Source organism: Balaenoptera physalus (assembly GCF_965194825.1).
Source record: "Balaenoptera physalus genome assembly, chromosome: 13".
In the NCBI taxonomy this organism is placed as follows: domain Eukaryota; kingdom Metazoa; phylum Chordata; class Mammalia; order Artiodactyla; family Balaenopteridae; genus Balaenoptera; species Balaenoptera physalus.
This window is the reverse complement of record NC_138892.1, coordinates 90,584,588-90,601,845: the sequence shown is the minus strand read 5'-3', so window position 1 is coordinate 90,601,845 and position 17,258 is coordinate 90,584,588. Positions and strand designations below refer to the sequence as shown.

At 38.1% G+C, this 17,258-nt stretch overlaps 1 protein-coding gene across 11 annotated transcripts in view; it reads right to left on the bottom strand.

The window, feature by feature from the left end:
* Positions 1 to 17,258, bottom strand: part of ABCC9 (ATP binding cassette subfamily C member 9) — a 143,393-nt gene that overhangs the window by 86,261 nt on the left and 39,874 nt on the right. For all 11 annotated transcript variants that reach the window (XM_082419592.1, XM_082419590.1, XM_082419587.1 and 8 more), the window contains 2 exons: positions 12,424 to 12,532; positions 8,019 to 8,126 (listed from right to left, as the gene is read on the bottom strand). In XM_082419592.1, coding sequence (XP_082275718.1) covers positions 8,019 to 8,126; positions 12,424 to 12,532 — 217 coding nt within the window. The remainder of the gene's footprint in view (positions 1 to 8,018; positions 8,127 to 12,423; positions 12,533 to 17,258) is intronic.

Sequence of the window (17,258 nt, the reverse complement as noted above, 5' to 3'; positions counted from 1 at the left end):
AAAAAATGTCAGTGTTCATTAGAAAGCTATAATAATCACAACAGTGGAATACTGGACAGACAAATCAGAGAAAAATAAAGAAAGAAATCTGTGTGACAAGACGGCACTAAAAGTCAGTGGGTACGGTGACTGATACACAGTGCCTGGACAACCCGACATCATATAAAAAATTAAATCCGACCTTACCGACTTACTACTAAATGCAGTAAAATGACTACCACTAAATTTATTACTGCTAAACTTACAGCTAAAATTATTTATTACTGATTTCCCTACTAAATCACAACCTTACTTCATACCAACCACAAAAATAGATTTTAGGTCAATTAAAGTACTAAAAGCAAAAGGTGTAGCTCCAGGGATTTTAAGAACGAATATAGAATATCTTTATACCTTTTGGTAGAAGAAGATTTCTTTCTTTTTTTTTTTTTTAATTTTTGGCCACGCCATGTGGCAAGTGGGGTCTTAGTTCCCCAACCAGGGATCAAACACATGCCCCCAACATTGGAAGTGAGGTCTTAACCAATGGACCACCAGGAAAGTCCCCAAAAACGTTTTCATAAAGGAGGCAAAAAGCAAAGCATTAGCCATAAAGGAAAAGTTCTATAAACTAGATTACATTAAAATTAAGAATTTCTGATACCATAAAGAGAGTGAAAAGCCAAGCTATGGAGTGGGAAAAGAATTTTGTAACACATATAAGTGCCAAAGTAGTACCCAGAATTTTTTTAAACAGGGGGAACAAATAACCTGGCAATTCACAAGAGGAGCTCCAAACCCAAATGGTCAATATATATAGGAAAAGGTGCTCAACCTCATTAGAAATCAGAAAATTACAAATAAAAACCACAGCAAGATACAACTGCACCTCCTTCCAACACACAACACACATTTTGGCAAAATATTGGAAGCACTGGTGAAGAGGGAGACCAACTGGAATTCTCGATCACTGTTTTTCTTTTTTATAAATTTATGTATTTTATTTATTTTTTAATTTTTGGCTGCATTGGATCTTTGTTGCTGCACGCGGGCTTTCTCTAGTTGCGGCGGGCGGGGGCTACTATTAATTGCGGTGCGTGGGCTTCTCATTGCGGTGGCTTCTCTTGTTGCGGAGCACAGGTTCTAGGCAAGCGGGCTTCAGTAGTTGTGGCACGCAGGCTCGGTAGCTGTGGCTTGCAGGTTTAGCTGCTCCATGGCATGTGGGATCTTCCAGGACCAGGGATCGAACCCTGTGTCCCCTGCATTGGCAGGCAGATTCTCAACCACTGTGCCACTAGGGAAGTCCCTCAATCACTGTTAATGGAAGTGTAAAATGGCACAACCACTTTAGAGAAAAGTTGGCCATTGTGAAGAAAAGTTGAGGATGTACAGCCCTATGACTCAGCAATTGTTCACAATAACCTCAAAAAAAATAATCAAAAGTCCATCAAAAGTATAACAGATCAATAAGTTCTGGTATATTTATACAATGAAACTATACACAGTGATGAGAATGAATGAATTACAGCTTCACATAGCAACATGGATGAATTATATCCACATAATGTTGAGCAGAAGAAGCAACACACATACACGTACATGCACATATTCAAACTTAAAAAAACTAAAGCACATTTTTAGGGAGGCATACATAGCAAGGATGATCAAGGAAATGATGACCACAAAAGTCAGGGTGGCGATTATATCTTGGGGGAGAGAGAGAGAGAGTGCAGCTAAAGTGTGTGCTGGGGGGACCTTCAGAGGAAGCTGATGATGCTCTTCACTTGGTAGTGGTTGCACAGGTATTTACTTTTTCATTTAACAGTGCATACATGTTGCATGTACTTTTTTGTAGGTATGTTGTATTTCACAATAAAAAAGATTTCAAAAATACAAATGAGTAATAACCAATTTGGGAATTTCCACTATGAATAAACGGTGAATTCGAGCTTGAAGGGGTATTTAAAACTGCAGTGGCCATTCAGTGGAATAGCAGGCTCCAGGACATCGATGAGCAGGGGTTTGTTGTTTTTTTGTGGGTTTTTTGGTGCATGAAGGGTCAATTCTGGGAAAAAAATCATGATAACCTTCCTTTTTTCCATGAAAAATGAAAATAAATTGAATAAGGCACACGGAAAAGATGTATTTTTAGGTTCCCACTACACTGAATAGAAAATGTCTATTAAAAAACACTTTTTTTAGTCACTAATACATTGTTATTTTCTGGGCATATTTGAGAATTGCAGCATAGAGGACCCTTTCTAGTCTCTCATTACTTACTTTTTCATAGCTTAGTTCACACTCTACTTGTACATTATAATTGTCTAGGGAACTACTAGAGATGTTTTCAAAAATGATGCCTAGGTTTTTGTATATATATATACACACACACACACACACACACACACACACACACACACACACATACATATGCATATACATATATATATATATATATATATATATATGTGATTCTAATGTACAGCCAAGACTAAGAATCACTACAGGACTTGCCTGGAGGCACAGTGGTTAAGAATCCACCTGCCAACGCAGGGGACATGGGTTTGATCTCTGGTCCGGGAAGATGCCACATGCCACAGAACAACTAATAAGCACACGAGCCACAACTACTGAGCCTGCACTCTAGAGACCGAGAGTCACAATTACTGAGCCCACACGCTGCAACTACTGAAGACTGCGTGCCTACAGCCTGTGCTCCGCCACAAGAAAAGCCGCCACAATGAGAAGCCCGTGCACCGCAACAAAGAGTAGCCCCCGCTCGCCGCAACTAGAGAAAAGCCCGCACGCAACAACGAAGGCCCAATGCAGCCAAAAATAAATAAATAAATAAATAAATTTTAAAAAAATGAGTCACTACAGCTCTTTGAAATTCACAGGTGATATACCTTATCCTCAAAACAACCATACTAAAATGGCATCCCCACCTCAAGAGGGGCAGACCATGGCTTAGAGGAGCAATTTGCCCAAATCACACATCAAATTAATGGCAAAGGGAAGGCTAGCATTAGCTTATTCCATCCAGTAACGCATTTGCTCCAGTTGCTAAAAGCCTGTCGTGGGACAGGTAGGGTGTCAGGCAATAAGGAGAGAGAGAGGAGAATTAAATGTGGTTCTTGGCTTTACTGTACCACTCACTGAGCATCCCTCACTCTGACTGGGCAGGGCAGGGAGTGGGACAGCCCCAGCAGCCAATGTGGCTAGTCTTCTAAACAGCTAGTTTCCAGACTCCGTTGGCTCTGATGTCCAGAGGCCCTTGACTGCTCCAGGCATCTGTTCTGGTTCCTGCATAACCCTGACCCCTTCCAGGGGCTGATCCCAACACTCATTCCTCAGCCTGTGTTCCTGTGGTGGCCTGTCCTATGAAGCACTCATGCTTGGGAAGAGTACAAATGGCTGAGTGTCAATAACAAAAAACAAACAACCCTTTTGCATGTAGCTGCCCAGTTTTCCCAGCACCACTTACTGAAGAGCCTGCCTTTTCTCCATCGTATTCTCTTCCTTCCTTTGTCAAAGATAAGGTGACCAAATGTGCGTGGGTTTATCTCTGGGCTTTCTATCCTGTTCCATTGATCTATTATTTCTGTTTTTGTGCCAGTACCATACTGTCTTGATTACTGTAGCTTTGTAGTATAGTCTGAAGTCAGGGAGCCTGATTCCTCCAGCTTTGTTTTTCTTTCTCAAGATTGCTTGGGCTATTCGGGGTCTTTTGTGTTTCCATACATACTGTGAAATTTTTTGTTCTAGTTCTGTGAAAAGTGCCATTGGTAGTTTGATAGGGATTGCATTGAATCTGTAGATTGCTTTGGGTAGTAGAGTCATTTTCACAATGTTGATTCTTCCAATCCAAAAACATGGTATATCTCTCCATCTGTTTGTATCATCTTTAATTTCTTTCATCAGTGTCGTATAGTTTTCTGCATACAGGTCTTTTGTCTCCTTAGGTAGGTTTATTCCTAGGTATTTTATTCTTTTTGTTGCAATGGTAAATGGGAGTGTTTCCTTAATTTCTCTTTCAGATTTTTCATCATTAGTGTATAGGAATGCAAGAGATTTCTGTGCATTAATTTTGTATCCTGCTACTCTAACAAATTCGTTGATTAGCTCTAGTAGTTTTCTGGTAGCATCTTTAGGATTCTCTATACATAGTATCATGTCATCTGCAAACAGTGACAGTTTTACTTCTTTTCCGATTTGGATTCTTTTATTTCTTTTTTTTGGCTAAAACTTCCAAAATTATGTTGAATAATAGTGGTGAGAGTGGGCAACATAGTCTTTTTCCTTATCTTAGCGGAAATGGTTTCAGTTTTTCACCATTGAGAATGATGTTGGTTATGGGTTTGTCATATATGGCCTTTATTATGTTGACATAGGTTCCCTCTATGCCTACTTTCTGGAGAGTTTTTATCATAAATTGGTGTTGAATTTTGTCAAAAGCTTTTTCTGCATCTATTGAGATGATCATACGGTTTTTATCCTTCAGTTTGTTAATGTGGTGTATCACATTGGTTGATCTGCGTATATTGAAGAATCCTTGCATTCCTAGAATAAACCCCACTTGATCATGGCACATGATCCTTTTAATGTGCTGTTGGATTCTGTTTGCTAGTATTTTGTTGAGGATTTTTGCATCTATGTTCATCAGTGATATTGCTCTGTAGTTTTCTTTTTTTGTGACATCTTTGTCTGGTTTTGGTATGAGGGCGATGGCGGCCTCGTAGAATGAGTTTGGGAGTGTTCCTCCCTCTGCTACATTTTGGAAGAGTTTGAGAAGGACAGGTGTTAGCTCTTCTATAAATGTTTGATAGAATTCGCCTGTGAAGCCATCTGGTCCTGGGCTTTGGTTTGTTGGAAGATTTTTAATCATAGTTTCAATTTCAGTGCTTGTGATTGGTCTGTTTATATTTTCTATTTCCTCCTGGTTCAGTCTCAGAAGGCTGTGCTTTTCTAAGAATTTGTCCATTTCTTCCAGGTTGTCCATTTTATTGGCATATAGTTGCTTGTAGTAATCCCACATGATTCTTTGTATTTCTGCAGAGTCAGTTGTTACTTCTCCTTTTTCATTTCTAATTCTGTTGATTTGGGTCCTCTCCTTCTTTTTCTTGATGAGTCTGGCTAATGGTTTATCAATTTTGTTTATCTTCTCAAAGAACAAGCTTTTAGTTTTATTGACCTTTGTTATTGTTTCTTTCATTTCTTTTTCACTTATTTCTGCTCTGATCTTTATGATTTCTTTCCTTCTGCTAACTTTGGGGTCTTTTTGTTCTTCTTTCCCTAATTGCTTTAGGTGTAAGGTTAGGTTGTTTATTTGAGTTTTTCTCGTTTCTTGAGATAGGATTGTATTGCTATAAACTTCCCTCTTACAACTGTTTTTGCTGCACCCCATAGGTTTGGTGTCATAGTGTTTTCATTGTCATTTGTTTCTAGGTATTTTTTGTTGATTTCCTCAGGAAGACCTAAATAGACATTTCTCCAAAGACATACAGATGGCCGACAGGCACACGAAACAATGCTCAACATCACTAATTATTAGAGAAATACAAATCAAAACTATGAGGTATCACTGCACACCAGTCGGAATGGCCATCATTAAAAAGTCTACAAATAACAAATGTTGGAGAGGGTGTGGAGAAAAGTGAACCCTCCTACACTATTGGTGGGAATGTAAATTGGTGCAGCCACTGTGGAAAACAGTATGAAGGTTCCTCTAAAAACTAAAAATAGAGTTGCTATATAATCCTGCAATCCCATTCCTCAGCATATATCCAGACAAAACTATAATTCGAAAAGATACCTTCACCCAATGTTCACTGTGGCACGATTCACAATAGCCAAGATATGGAAACAACCTAAATGTCCATCGACAGATGAATGGATAAAGAAGATGTGGTACATATATACAATGAAATACTACTCAGCCATAAAAAAAGAATGAAATAATACCATTTGCAGGAACATGGATGGACCTAGAGATTATCATACTAAGTAAAGTAAGTCAGAAAGAGAAAGACAAATACCATATGATATCACTTATATGTGGAATCTAAAATACGACACAAATGAACTTATCTATGAGACAGAAACAGACTCACACACATAGAGAAGAGACTTGTAATTGCCAAGGGGGAGAGGGGTGGGGGAGGGATCGATTGGGAGTTTCGGATTAGCAGATGCAAAGTATTATATATAGAATGGATAAACAAGATCCTACTGTATAGAAGAGGGAACTATATTCAATATCTGCTGATAAACCGTAATGGAAAAGAATATGAAAAAGAATGTATATACATGTATAACTGAGTCACTTTGCTATACAGCAGAAATTAACACAGCATTATAAATCAACTATACTTCAATAATATAACTTTTTTAAAAAAAAAGGCTGTTTGACAATGCAATCCAAAAATGGGCAGAAGACCTAAATAGAAATTTCTCCAAAGAAGATATACAGAATGCCAACAGACACATGAAAGGATGCCCAACATCACTAATCATTAGAGAAATGCAAATCAAAACTACAATAAGGTATCACCTCACACCAGTCAGAATGGCCATCAAAAAATCTACAAACAATAAATGCTGGAGAGGATGTGGAGAAAAAGGAACCCTCTTTCACTGTTGGTGGGAATGTAAATTGATACAGCCACTATGGAGGTTCCTTAAAAACCTAAAATAGAATTACCATATGACCCAGCAATCCCACTACTGGGCATATACCCAGAGAAAACCATAATTCAAAGAGACACATGCACCCCAATGTTCATTGCAGCACTATTTACAATAGCCAGGTCATGGAAGCAACCTAAATGCCCATCGACAGACAAATGGATAAAGAAGATGTGGTACATATATACAATGGAATATTACTCAGCCATAAAAAGGAGCGAAATTAGGTCATTTGTAGATACGTGGATGGATCTAGAGACTGTCATATGGAGTGAAGTAAGTCAGAAAAACAAATATCATATATTAACGCATATATGTGGAACCTCGAAACATGGTACAGATGAACTGGTTTGCAGCGCAGAAATAGAGACACAGATGTAGAGAACAAATGTACAGATACCAAGGGGGGAAAGTGACGGGGGGTGGTGGTGTGATAAATTGGGAGATTGCGATTGAATGTACACTAATATGTATAAAATGGATAAGTATTAAGAACCTGCTGTATTAAAAAAAAACCATATGCTAACACAAACATATGGAATCTAAAAAAAAAAATGGTTCTGACGAATCTATGGGCAGGACAGGAATAAAGACACAGATGTAGAGAATGGACTTGAAGACACAGGGAGGGGGAAGGGTAAACTGGGACGAAGTGAGAAAGTAACATTGACATATATACACTACCAAATGTAAAATAGATAGCCAGTGGGAAGCAGCTGCATGACACAGGGAGATCAGCTCAGTGGTTTGTGACCACCTGGAGGGGTGGGATAGGGAGCAGGGGAGGGAGATGCAAAAAGGAGGGGATATGGGGATATATGTATACATATAGCTGATTGTTATACAGCAGAAACTAACACAGCATTGTAAAGCAATTATACTCCAATAAAAATGTTAAGAAAAAAAAAAAAAAGGCTGTTTGAGATGAGTCAAAGGCAGTATTGGGAAGCTGGGTGGAAGCACACAACCCAGGTCTAAGCCTTTCCTGGTTGTAGATAATTGTTATCTAATCTACTTCCTCAAAAACTGGACCTGTAATATTGGCGTTCTCTAGAAATGAATCTACTTGGTAGATAAACATAAGAGTATGAGCGGAAATACGTTGGATACTAGCTTCTAACGCAGATTCAGAAGAAAGATTCATCCTCCAGTTATTTAAACAACTGCTGGAGCAAAGCTGTGGTTGGGAGGCAAGGCAGCACTGAGAATTATAAACTTATCGGAATATTTTTGAGAATGAGTGACCATGCTAAAGAGACTTTAAAGACATGAGGTAGGACCCTTTTGCAGAACTTCACCATAAAATAGTAACATCAATGTTTCTATTCATGTAAGAATTCAGGAAATAAAATAACCTTTATTGCGATATCCTCGGTCTCCACGGGACGCAGACGTCGTGTTGATTGCTCGTAGCTGTCCAGGTGATACCTTCCAGGCTGCTTCCTGTTTATAGTTTTTGGCTGCTGCATTCCACATGGAAAAGAGCACAAGTTGAAGGTCTATGGAAAAAACTTGAGTTTTTACTGAACATTAACTCACATTGCTACTTCTCCACTTCAATTCTAAGAAAAAGAAATGAGTAATGTGAATGTCATATTTTAATTACTTCTATGGTGTCCCCCTGCCACCAAAAAAAAAGCAAATGATAATGAAAAAGTGTTACACAATAATTTTAAACCTGATTCACAAACTTTTTAAGAAAAACAAAAATATGAAGATGTGATACTTGCAAACGATAGAAGTTAAAGTGCTGAGCACCAAACTAGGCTTTGGATATTCTTTCTCCAGCTTTCTGGATGAACAGGCCCAGGCGGTAAAAAGCTGTGTGTCATGGCCAAAGGCAAGCAGGCTAACTCAGGGTAAACTAGAATCTAATTCTTAGGCCGTCGGGCTTGTAAATGTTCCAACAGTGCATTTTTGGTAACCCTCTGAATCATGAGGATTTTGAATCCGATACACTCACATAAATCAGTCTGGGCTATATGTCACCTGAAGATCCCTGGTGGAATGAGAAAAAGCATCGAGGACTTTTTTGCCTATAATATGCATATTATTTCATAAGGAGATCCATAAGCACTGTAGAGTGATCTAGTTTTTCTCAAATGTTATAGCATTGCTCTGAGCCAAAGGACTAAAGAAAGTCTCCATAAAACGGAGGTTGCCAGCTAAAGCTAGGCAATCTTCACATACTTAAAATGAGCTCAAATTAGGTCATAACTAGAAACTTGTCATTCTCTAATTTTGAGTTTAATTTCACATAGAGACAAATGACTAAAGAGAAGGTAGAAACTTCAGTTCTGTAAACCTCTAATTTAGAAAAATATATAAGCTCAAAATTTGTCCCAGAGATCTAGTAAGCAAGTATTTCGACATAAATGATTATCTCTCTTACTTAAATACCTTATAGAGATGATGAAAGCTAAATAGTAAAACACTTTAAAACTGTTAAATTACCTTTAAAAGCAAAGGATTCTAGAATTGTGAAACTTTTTTTTTCCTTGGGCTTGGAACAGCAGGTTTAGCTTTTGATAAATCCGTTGAGTTCTATTATGGGAATCAGGAATGTCCTCGAATAATCAGTAATTTAATCTGAACGAGATATCGCCCTCCAATTTATATCCATCAGCGTATCAACAGAATATCAAACTACCAAATAGCACATTGCTAAGCTACACGCCATTCAATACTGAGATTAAAAAGTCACTTAGAAGTACTACCAGTGTTCTGTTGCACAGAAACTACTGAATGCATATTAAATTTTAAAAAGAGAGAGAGAGAAAGAGTGCTCATGACATTTTTAGTTTTGTTTTTCTTCCCACAGTCCTCACAGATAACCTTACATGAGAGATGTAGAAAGCCACTATCCTTTAAGCTGAGTATATTTCCCACACAAGACAGGTCTATATCTGTACATATATTCTCTGTCTTCTAGAGTCGTAACTTCTATAGTAGTACTGCGCCCAGAGTTCCAAAAGGAATGACTTCATGTTCTTCACAAAACTAAGGAGAGGGTGGGAGGAGGAGACGTGTTGACAGAGATTTGAGTCGGAGTCTCACAGATGTAATTTGAAGAAACTCTGGCTCTAGACTGTCACTAATTCTCCGTGGAGATTCTGCAGCCAAAACCACTTAACTCTAAGCTTTTACAGAATACATAGCATCTTAAGCGCTCTCAAGTAGGAGTTTCCATTAGTGTTCTTTTCAAACACACAGCTTTTTTCTCTTCATTTTTAAAAGTTTGTCATTTGTGGTTTGGCCCATCAGCAGTGATGAATGGCCCCGAAAGACATCAGAAGTCCAGTCTGGTTTCAATAACTCTGAAGATACTGGAGGCAACTGAAGGGGATTCTTTTTTCCTTCCAACCTTTGCTCAGTTCAATATTTCTTCTATCCCTCATCTCATACAAACCACTCTTCAGATTTCCCTCACTCCACTCCCTCAAACTTGACCTCCTCTGTTCCCTTTCCTGAGGTCACCTCCCTCTGCTCATCCCTACATCTCTGAAAGACGATCTAATAAGTTCTTTGCGAATCTCCTATCATCTAAAGTGAGACAAGTCAGGTTCTAATCAAATGCTTGACTTTCCTGCTGCCTCAAAGTGTACACAGTCTATGATGTATTCCTGTCTTGGTGTCCATGTCCACACAAGAGTACACAAGCATTTTCAGGCTTTGTTACTGCAGCGTCTACAAGCATGGGTGGTGGTTCCTACTCAGACAAAATCACACCTGCTCAACAAAATAACTCAACAGAGAGTAAAAAAATAACTCCAGAAAAGCAGAAGAAATCAGCAAGTCTAAAGACAGCCAAGTGCTTGTCTTAACTATTTTTAGCATGATGTGAATAAAAATTTAATATAGACTGACTTCCTGGTGAAGGTTTTCCAAGCCTCAGTCAATTCCTGTCAGGAGACTGCATATGCATTTTTGTTTGGTTACATAAATGGTAAATATATTAACATTTTTCTCTAATAGTAAATGAATAACTAATTATTAACTTATTTTAGAAGAACTTCTTTCTACTTTACTGTTATGAAATAGACGTATTAATTTTAAAGACTTTCTTCAGAATTTTTCAGACATAGCTTTCAAGAAAGTGGTTTAATCCAGTCCCATTAAATATCATCTAATGGCCAGTGGCTCTTAAATTTACATCTCCAAGGGGGACTTCTCTTCTTAGATGTCAATAAATATCTCAAAATTATCATGTGCAAAATATACCTCTTGATTCCACCTCAACAGCAACCTACTCATTTCTCAGCTTCCCTATTTCAGTTATTGGCTCCACCGTCTACCCAGTAGTCAAGCCAATAAACTAGGATTCATCCTTGAGCCTTCTTTCTCCCTCATTCCCTCCATTCAACCTATCAGCCAGTGTTTATCAGCTCAGCCTAAAAAGTGTGCGCTGAACTTGATAGCTTCTTCTCAAGGTCCAGTGCAACTGCAACAAAAACAAATTCTAACCATCATCATTTCTTGTCTATGTTATTATAATGACCTCTTTACTGATCTATCTGTTCTACTCTTGTCCCCCATGACAACTCTTCACCCAGCAACCAGAGTGATCCTTTAAAAATATACACAAAATTATATGAGTCCCTTCTTTAAAACCCTCCAGTGGTTTCCTATTGCATGCCAATAAAATCCTAACTCTTTCCCTGGTTTACAGGACTCTCAATCCTTGTTCTTACCTCGTCTTGTCCTCCCTTCTTTACTAGGCTTCAGCCATAGTGCCCCTCTGTTCCTTGAACACACCAAATTAATTCCCACCTCAGGGTCTTTGCATCTGCTAGTTCTCTGCCTGAAATGATCTGGCCCCTTTTCTAGGTCTTTGCAGAAGAGGTACCTACTCTTCATTCAGGTCTCAGATCAAATGCCAGCTCTTCAGAGGGGCCTCCTGAGAAATGACCACCCTTCTTAGAGGACCCCAGTCACTCTCTAATATCTTCTTTTATTTTCTTCCCACAGGGAATTGATCTCACTTGTTTACTTGTTTATCATCTGACTCCTGCCTCAAGAAAGCAAACTCTGTGACAAGAAAGATCTTGCCTGCCTTGTTCAGAGCTACATTGCTAGGTCTTGGCACAAAGCACAGGATAGCTGATAAGTCTGGAAATACAGGCAAATATATAATACACGTTATGGTCCAGGTAAAACATGACAAAATAATATTGACTGTGTTTCCAGGCTTTATGTAGATATGAGTAAATATTTGTGCAATGGATGAATAAACTGGTTCAGGAGGTACAAGACTCAGGTTTTAATTCTGGCTCTCCCACTAAAATCTTGTGACTATTCAAACCATTCAACATGCAAATAAATATATGCATCTAGAAAACAAAATAGGTAATGTAGTGTAATATATTAAATGAGTCAAAAGACATAATGTATCAAAAAAGCACTTTTTAAACTAAAAAGTATAACATAGTTAAAGGTATTATAAGAATATGGTACAAGAGTTGTAAGTTTATTTTGTATGATTTTTATACAAAGCTTGGGGTAGACAACCTCTCTATTTCCTGTTGAATTGAACATGAGGTGTCCCTCGGGATAATCCTTTGATGACTTATAAAGACAAGCCTTATACATTTCTTTATTGATTTTAGACTTGTAAGGTTTTTTGCAGAAGCAGGTGGCAATTTTTTCTTCATATAGGTTAAAAGTAAGGCATACGATTTCTTCTAATTGCACCCATTTTCAATCATCCATCCTCAGGACTGTCCCTTATTTTCAGCTCCCGTAACAAAGAAAAGCACTTACGGCTCCAGTGTGTTTCTTACAGGATTCAAATGGAAGAGAACCTTCCCCAGTCAGCCAGCTGTCCTCACCAATCTCATCACTCAAGAGAAACTCATTCAGCTTTTGAACACTGCAAAAGGCAAACGAGCAAGCACACAATAAGGGATAAAAATAAAACCACCACCAACGAAGTTCTACCTAAATAAACAAACTTTTCCCCCACTGTTACCATGGTAAGCAAGCCAGCTCTGAGAGTCATTTCTCAGGACCAACTGGGAATTCAGCTAGGATGCTGGGGACTGACGGGCTCCCAGGCCCTGGGGCTTTCAGCGCTTCAAATGGAAAAATCTCAGAAAAACCAGAACCAACTGGTCACCCTAAATTCAACCAACTCTCCTTTGCACTTTTTTTTTTTTTTTTTTTTGCAATTGTATTTCTTGTCAAAGACAATAGAATTGGAGAGGGACTTGAAACAAGGTGGTTAAAAAAAATAACACCAACGAAGGAAGTATCATTATTCTCATTTTACAAATGAAGGGAAATAAGGTACAGGGCAGTTAAGTAAAAGCATACAGCATATAACACACAGATCATGGGTCCCTGCCCACTATGCTATTTTGCTTAAGCACTACTGTATATATTGGACATATCACAACCTGGCAAGGAGAGGGCCCGCTAGAATATTACTATGCAAAATGTTGGCCAAGATGAGTGGCATCATCACCTGGGAGCTTACTCAAAACTTAGAATCTCAGGCCCCACCCAAGACCTCCTGAGTCAAAATCTACATTTTAAGAAGATCCAGAGATGCTTCATAAGCACAGTACAGTTGGAGAAGCCCTGTTCTAGAAGAGTAATTTACAAACATTCTTTACTGTGGTCTCCAGAGGCTGGACACAAGACCCCTTGGCCCCCTTACCCTACCCATTCTAATTTTCTCAAACCAGTGTCATAGGATCAAGAGTAAAACGAATCGAAGAAAACAAGAACACAATTTGAAAACATCCTCCTATAAATAAAATGATTCACTACAGAAAAGTCTGTGAAGTTGAAAAGACAAGAAATGCTCCTTCTAGCACGCTAAGATGCTAACAGTGGGCAAACTGGCCTGGCACCTGCAGCATCACTTACAGGGGAAAGATTGCCGTTGGTAGGAAACTAGAAAATACACATTTGAAACAAAAGATTTTTTATTGTTCATTTCAGCTTGTAGTCAAGTTAAGTGCCTCCAGACAACTCTGCAGAGTTTGTTTTTGTGACAGACTAATAAAATGAAGAAAAGTAAATTCAATTCAGTCTGTTGTCCATGAACTTTAAGCTGTTTAGCCTTGCATGTCATAGAAACCGCTTCCTTTCTTTGGAAACATAAAGGTAGATAAAATCCACTAGGGCAGTCTAACTATTAACTTCTAAATTTCATTTACAGGAAACTAAAAGAAATAATTTTTCCATTCTTTTTTTTATTGAAGTATAGTTGACTTACAATATCATGTTAGTTCCAGGTGTACAGCACAGCGATTCAGATATATATATCTACAGATATATATATATCTACATATATACATTCCTTTACAGATTCTTTTCCCTTATAGGATATTAAAAAATATTGAGTATAGTTCCCTGTGCTATACAGTAGGTCCTTGTTGGTTATCTATTTTATATATAGTAGTGTGTATATCTTAATCCATAAAAGTAATTTTTTAATTGAAGTACAGTTGATACAATATTATATAAGTTACAGGTGTACAATATAGTGAGTCACAGTTTTTAAAGGTTATACCCCATTTATATTAATAGTTATAAAACACTGGCTATATTCCCTATGTTGTACAATACATCTTTGTAGCTTATTTTATACATAATAATTTGTACCTCTTAATGCCCTACCCCCTTTGTTGCCCCTTCCCCCTTCCCTCTCCGCACTGGTAACTACTAAAACGAACCACTAGTTCTCTATATCTATGAGTCTGTTTCTTTTTTGTTATATTCATGAGTTTGTTGTATTTTTTAGATTCCACTAAAAAAAATAATTGTTTAAGGAAAGCTTTGGCTGAATAATACTCCATTTTATGTGTATGCTGCATTTTGTTTTTTCATCAATTGAGGGACATTTGGGTTGTTTCACTTTTTGGCTATTGTGAATAATGCTGCTATGAAGATGAATGTACAAATATCTATTCAAGTCCCTTCTTTCAATTCTTTTGGGTATACACCCAAAAGTAGAATTGCTGAATCATATGGTAATTCTATGTTTAATTATTTGAGCATCTGCCATACTTCTTTTCATGGTTCTGGAATTCCTGACTTACTTAAATATATTCAAGTTATGACAACATGGCTGAACCTTGAAAACATTATGCTAAATAAGATAAGCCAGGCACACAAAAAACAAAAATTGCATAATTCCACTTATATGAGGTAGAGAGATAGTCAAATTCATACAGACAGAAAGTCAATGGTGGTCACCAGGGTTTGGGAGGAGAGGTAGGTACAAGGGGAGTTATCATTTAGTGAGTATAGAATTTAATTTGAGAAATTGAAAAAGTTCTGCAGATGGATTGTGGTGACGTTTGCACAACAATGTGAATGTACTTAATGCCACTCAACTGTACACTTAAAATGATTTAAATGATAAATTTTATGTTATGTATATTTTACTGCAATTTTAAAAAGAATTTCAGAACCAAAAAATGAAATAAGAGCTTTGGGTTTTGTACTCTCTTTGAGTCTTTGACAGCAAAGCCTGATCACATAGGTTTGAAAGATGGTGTTAGAAATGCCTTAGAAATGGCATTTTATTCATCTTAAATGGCAGTATCCTTTCTTCACTTTTACAGACTCTAATTGTCATTCTGTTCCAATGTTTAGAAGAGATTGGATTTTAAGGAGCACAGCTTTGTCAATCAAAGGAATACCTTTTAGACAACCTCACACTGTGTCTCTGCACACAAAGGGAAGTATGGGGCCAGGCTCGTGTGCCTTTGTAACTCTAAGTCCAGCAGCTCCTGGTACACATTACTCAATGAATGTTTGCTGAATCAATCAAAGAAGGAATAAACCAATGATTCAGACATTTAAGTAAGGTCAGTTGATTCAATTCTCCATTTCACTTTCTAGCACACACAAATCTTACTGAAGCTTTTATGAAATTAATGAGACCCATTCTTGTTGAATATCAGGAAGCAATGGTCCCTGAGCATGACTGGAGCATGGGGAGAACTTCTTTCCTCTTCATAAGATCCCACTTTGGAACTCCAATTACAATAAACATCAGAGGACCCAATACTAGCACTTTTCTGAATCTCCCCCTCCATTTCCCCTCCCCATCCCCATTATTCCAGGCTCTCTGGCTTAGGGCCCCTTGCACTATTTTGTTTGTTTTATTACTGTCTATCTCTCCCACTAGACTCTGAACTCTTTAAAAGCGAAAATTTTCATCTTCAGAATCTAGCCCAGTGCCAAAAATATAACATAGCAATTCCTCAAGAAATGTCTGGTGAATGAATAGGTAATACAAAAAACATTTCCTGTTCATATGAGGGCCTTTCAGAACTCACAGAGGCAAAACAACTATGGAAAATGCATGAATCCTGACCAAGGGTGAAGTAATTTCCACCATGCTGCCAGGGTTATATTTTTAAAATGCAAATATGCTCATACAACAGTCCTCTCCTTAAAATAACAAATGGCCACCCTGCAGCTTTCAGCATCCTTGGCATCATCTACAGGCTGATTGGGATTTTACTCTCCAGCTTCATCTCCCAGTGCTTTCCTCATCAGGACCTTTCTCCAACTACATGCAATTACCTTTAGCCCCCAGAAGGTACCAAGATCTCTCACCTCTCTGCTCACCCCTTCCCCTTGCATACATCGCTCCCTCACACAGAATGTGTTTTCCCTTTTTATTCAACTGGCCAAGTCCTACCTATTCTTTAAGATCCCATGAAGGAGCTATCACCGCCTTTAAACCTTTACTGACTGGACTGTCTCCCTTCTCCCTTGATAAGATTCAATGAGCCTCATATATGGCCCATGGTATTCTGTGTAGTGCTCTATCACAGCATAACATGCGTGTTGTTATTCCCTTCCCTTCCCAGTCTCTCCAGCTAGACTGTGGACTCCTGTGGATTTCACTCCATCTTTCTTCTTTGCCATCCCCAGTGCCTAGCAAGGTACCTGAACTGCTTAATAAATGAATGTGGATCCACAGAAAGATATATCTCTGAAGCACGAAACGGAGTTCAGTAAAATGGTGTTACATTAGTAAAACGGAGATTTGTTAAATATCTAAAATATGTAGGCAATGTGCTGGGCATCTTTCATGTATTATCTCATTTAATTCTCCCAACCACCATAAGCAGGAACCATTATGATGCTCATTTGATAAGTGAGGAAGCTGAGCCATAGAGGCACCAAATAATATGCTTGTGGTTGAACAGTGACTATTCCATGGCTGTGCAGGTATTGAAAGCAGGTAAACTTGATACCAAACAACTCCCTATCCTGCCTCCATCGCCTTTTAGTTCAGCGTTTTACTAATTTCTCATTTGTTTAGGTAATTCGTCAAAGTATTTAAGGTTTTGTTACCGATGATATTTTTTTCACTTTTCAAGTTTGGGTGTTTACATACAGCTTGAGTACCTTGGACAGGTGCTGTGTTTTGGGGGAATAACTGATTTTGTTGCTGGCAGTTATGTGTTTTCTTGTGGAAACCATGAAATTTTTGTAAATGTGGACCAGGTCAACCTGTGAGCATGTTCTATGATAAATATACTAACAATTTATTTGGTTGAAGGTAATCACAGTAGACTAGCCAAGCGTACTTTCCTTTGGGAGGGAAATGAGAGAAAGGACAC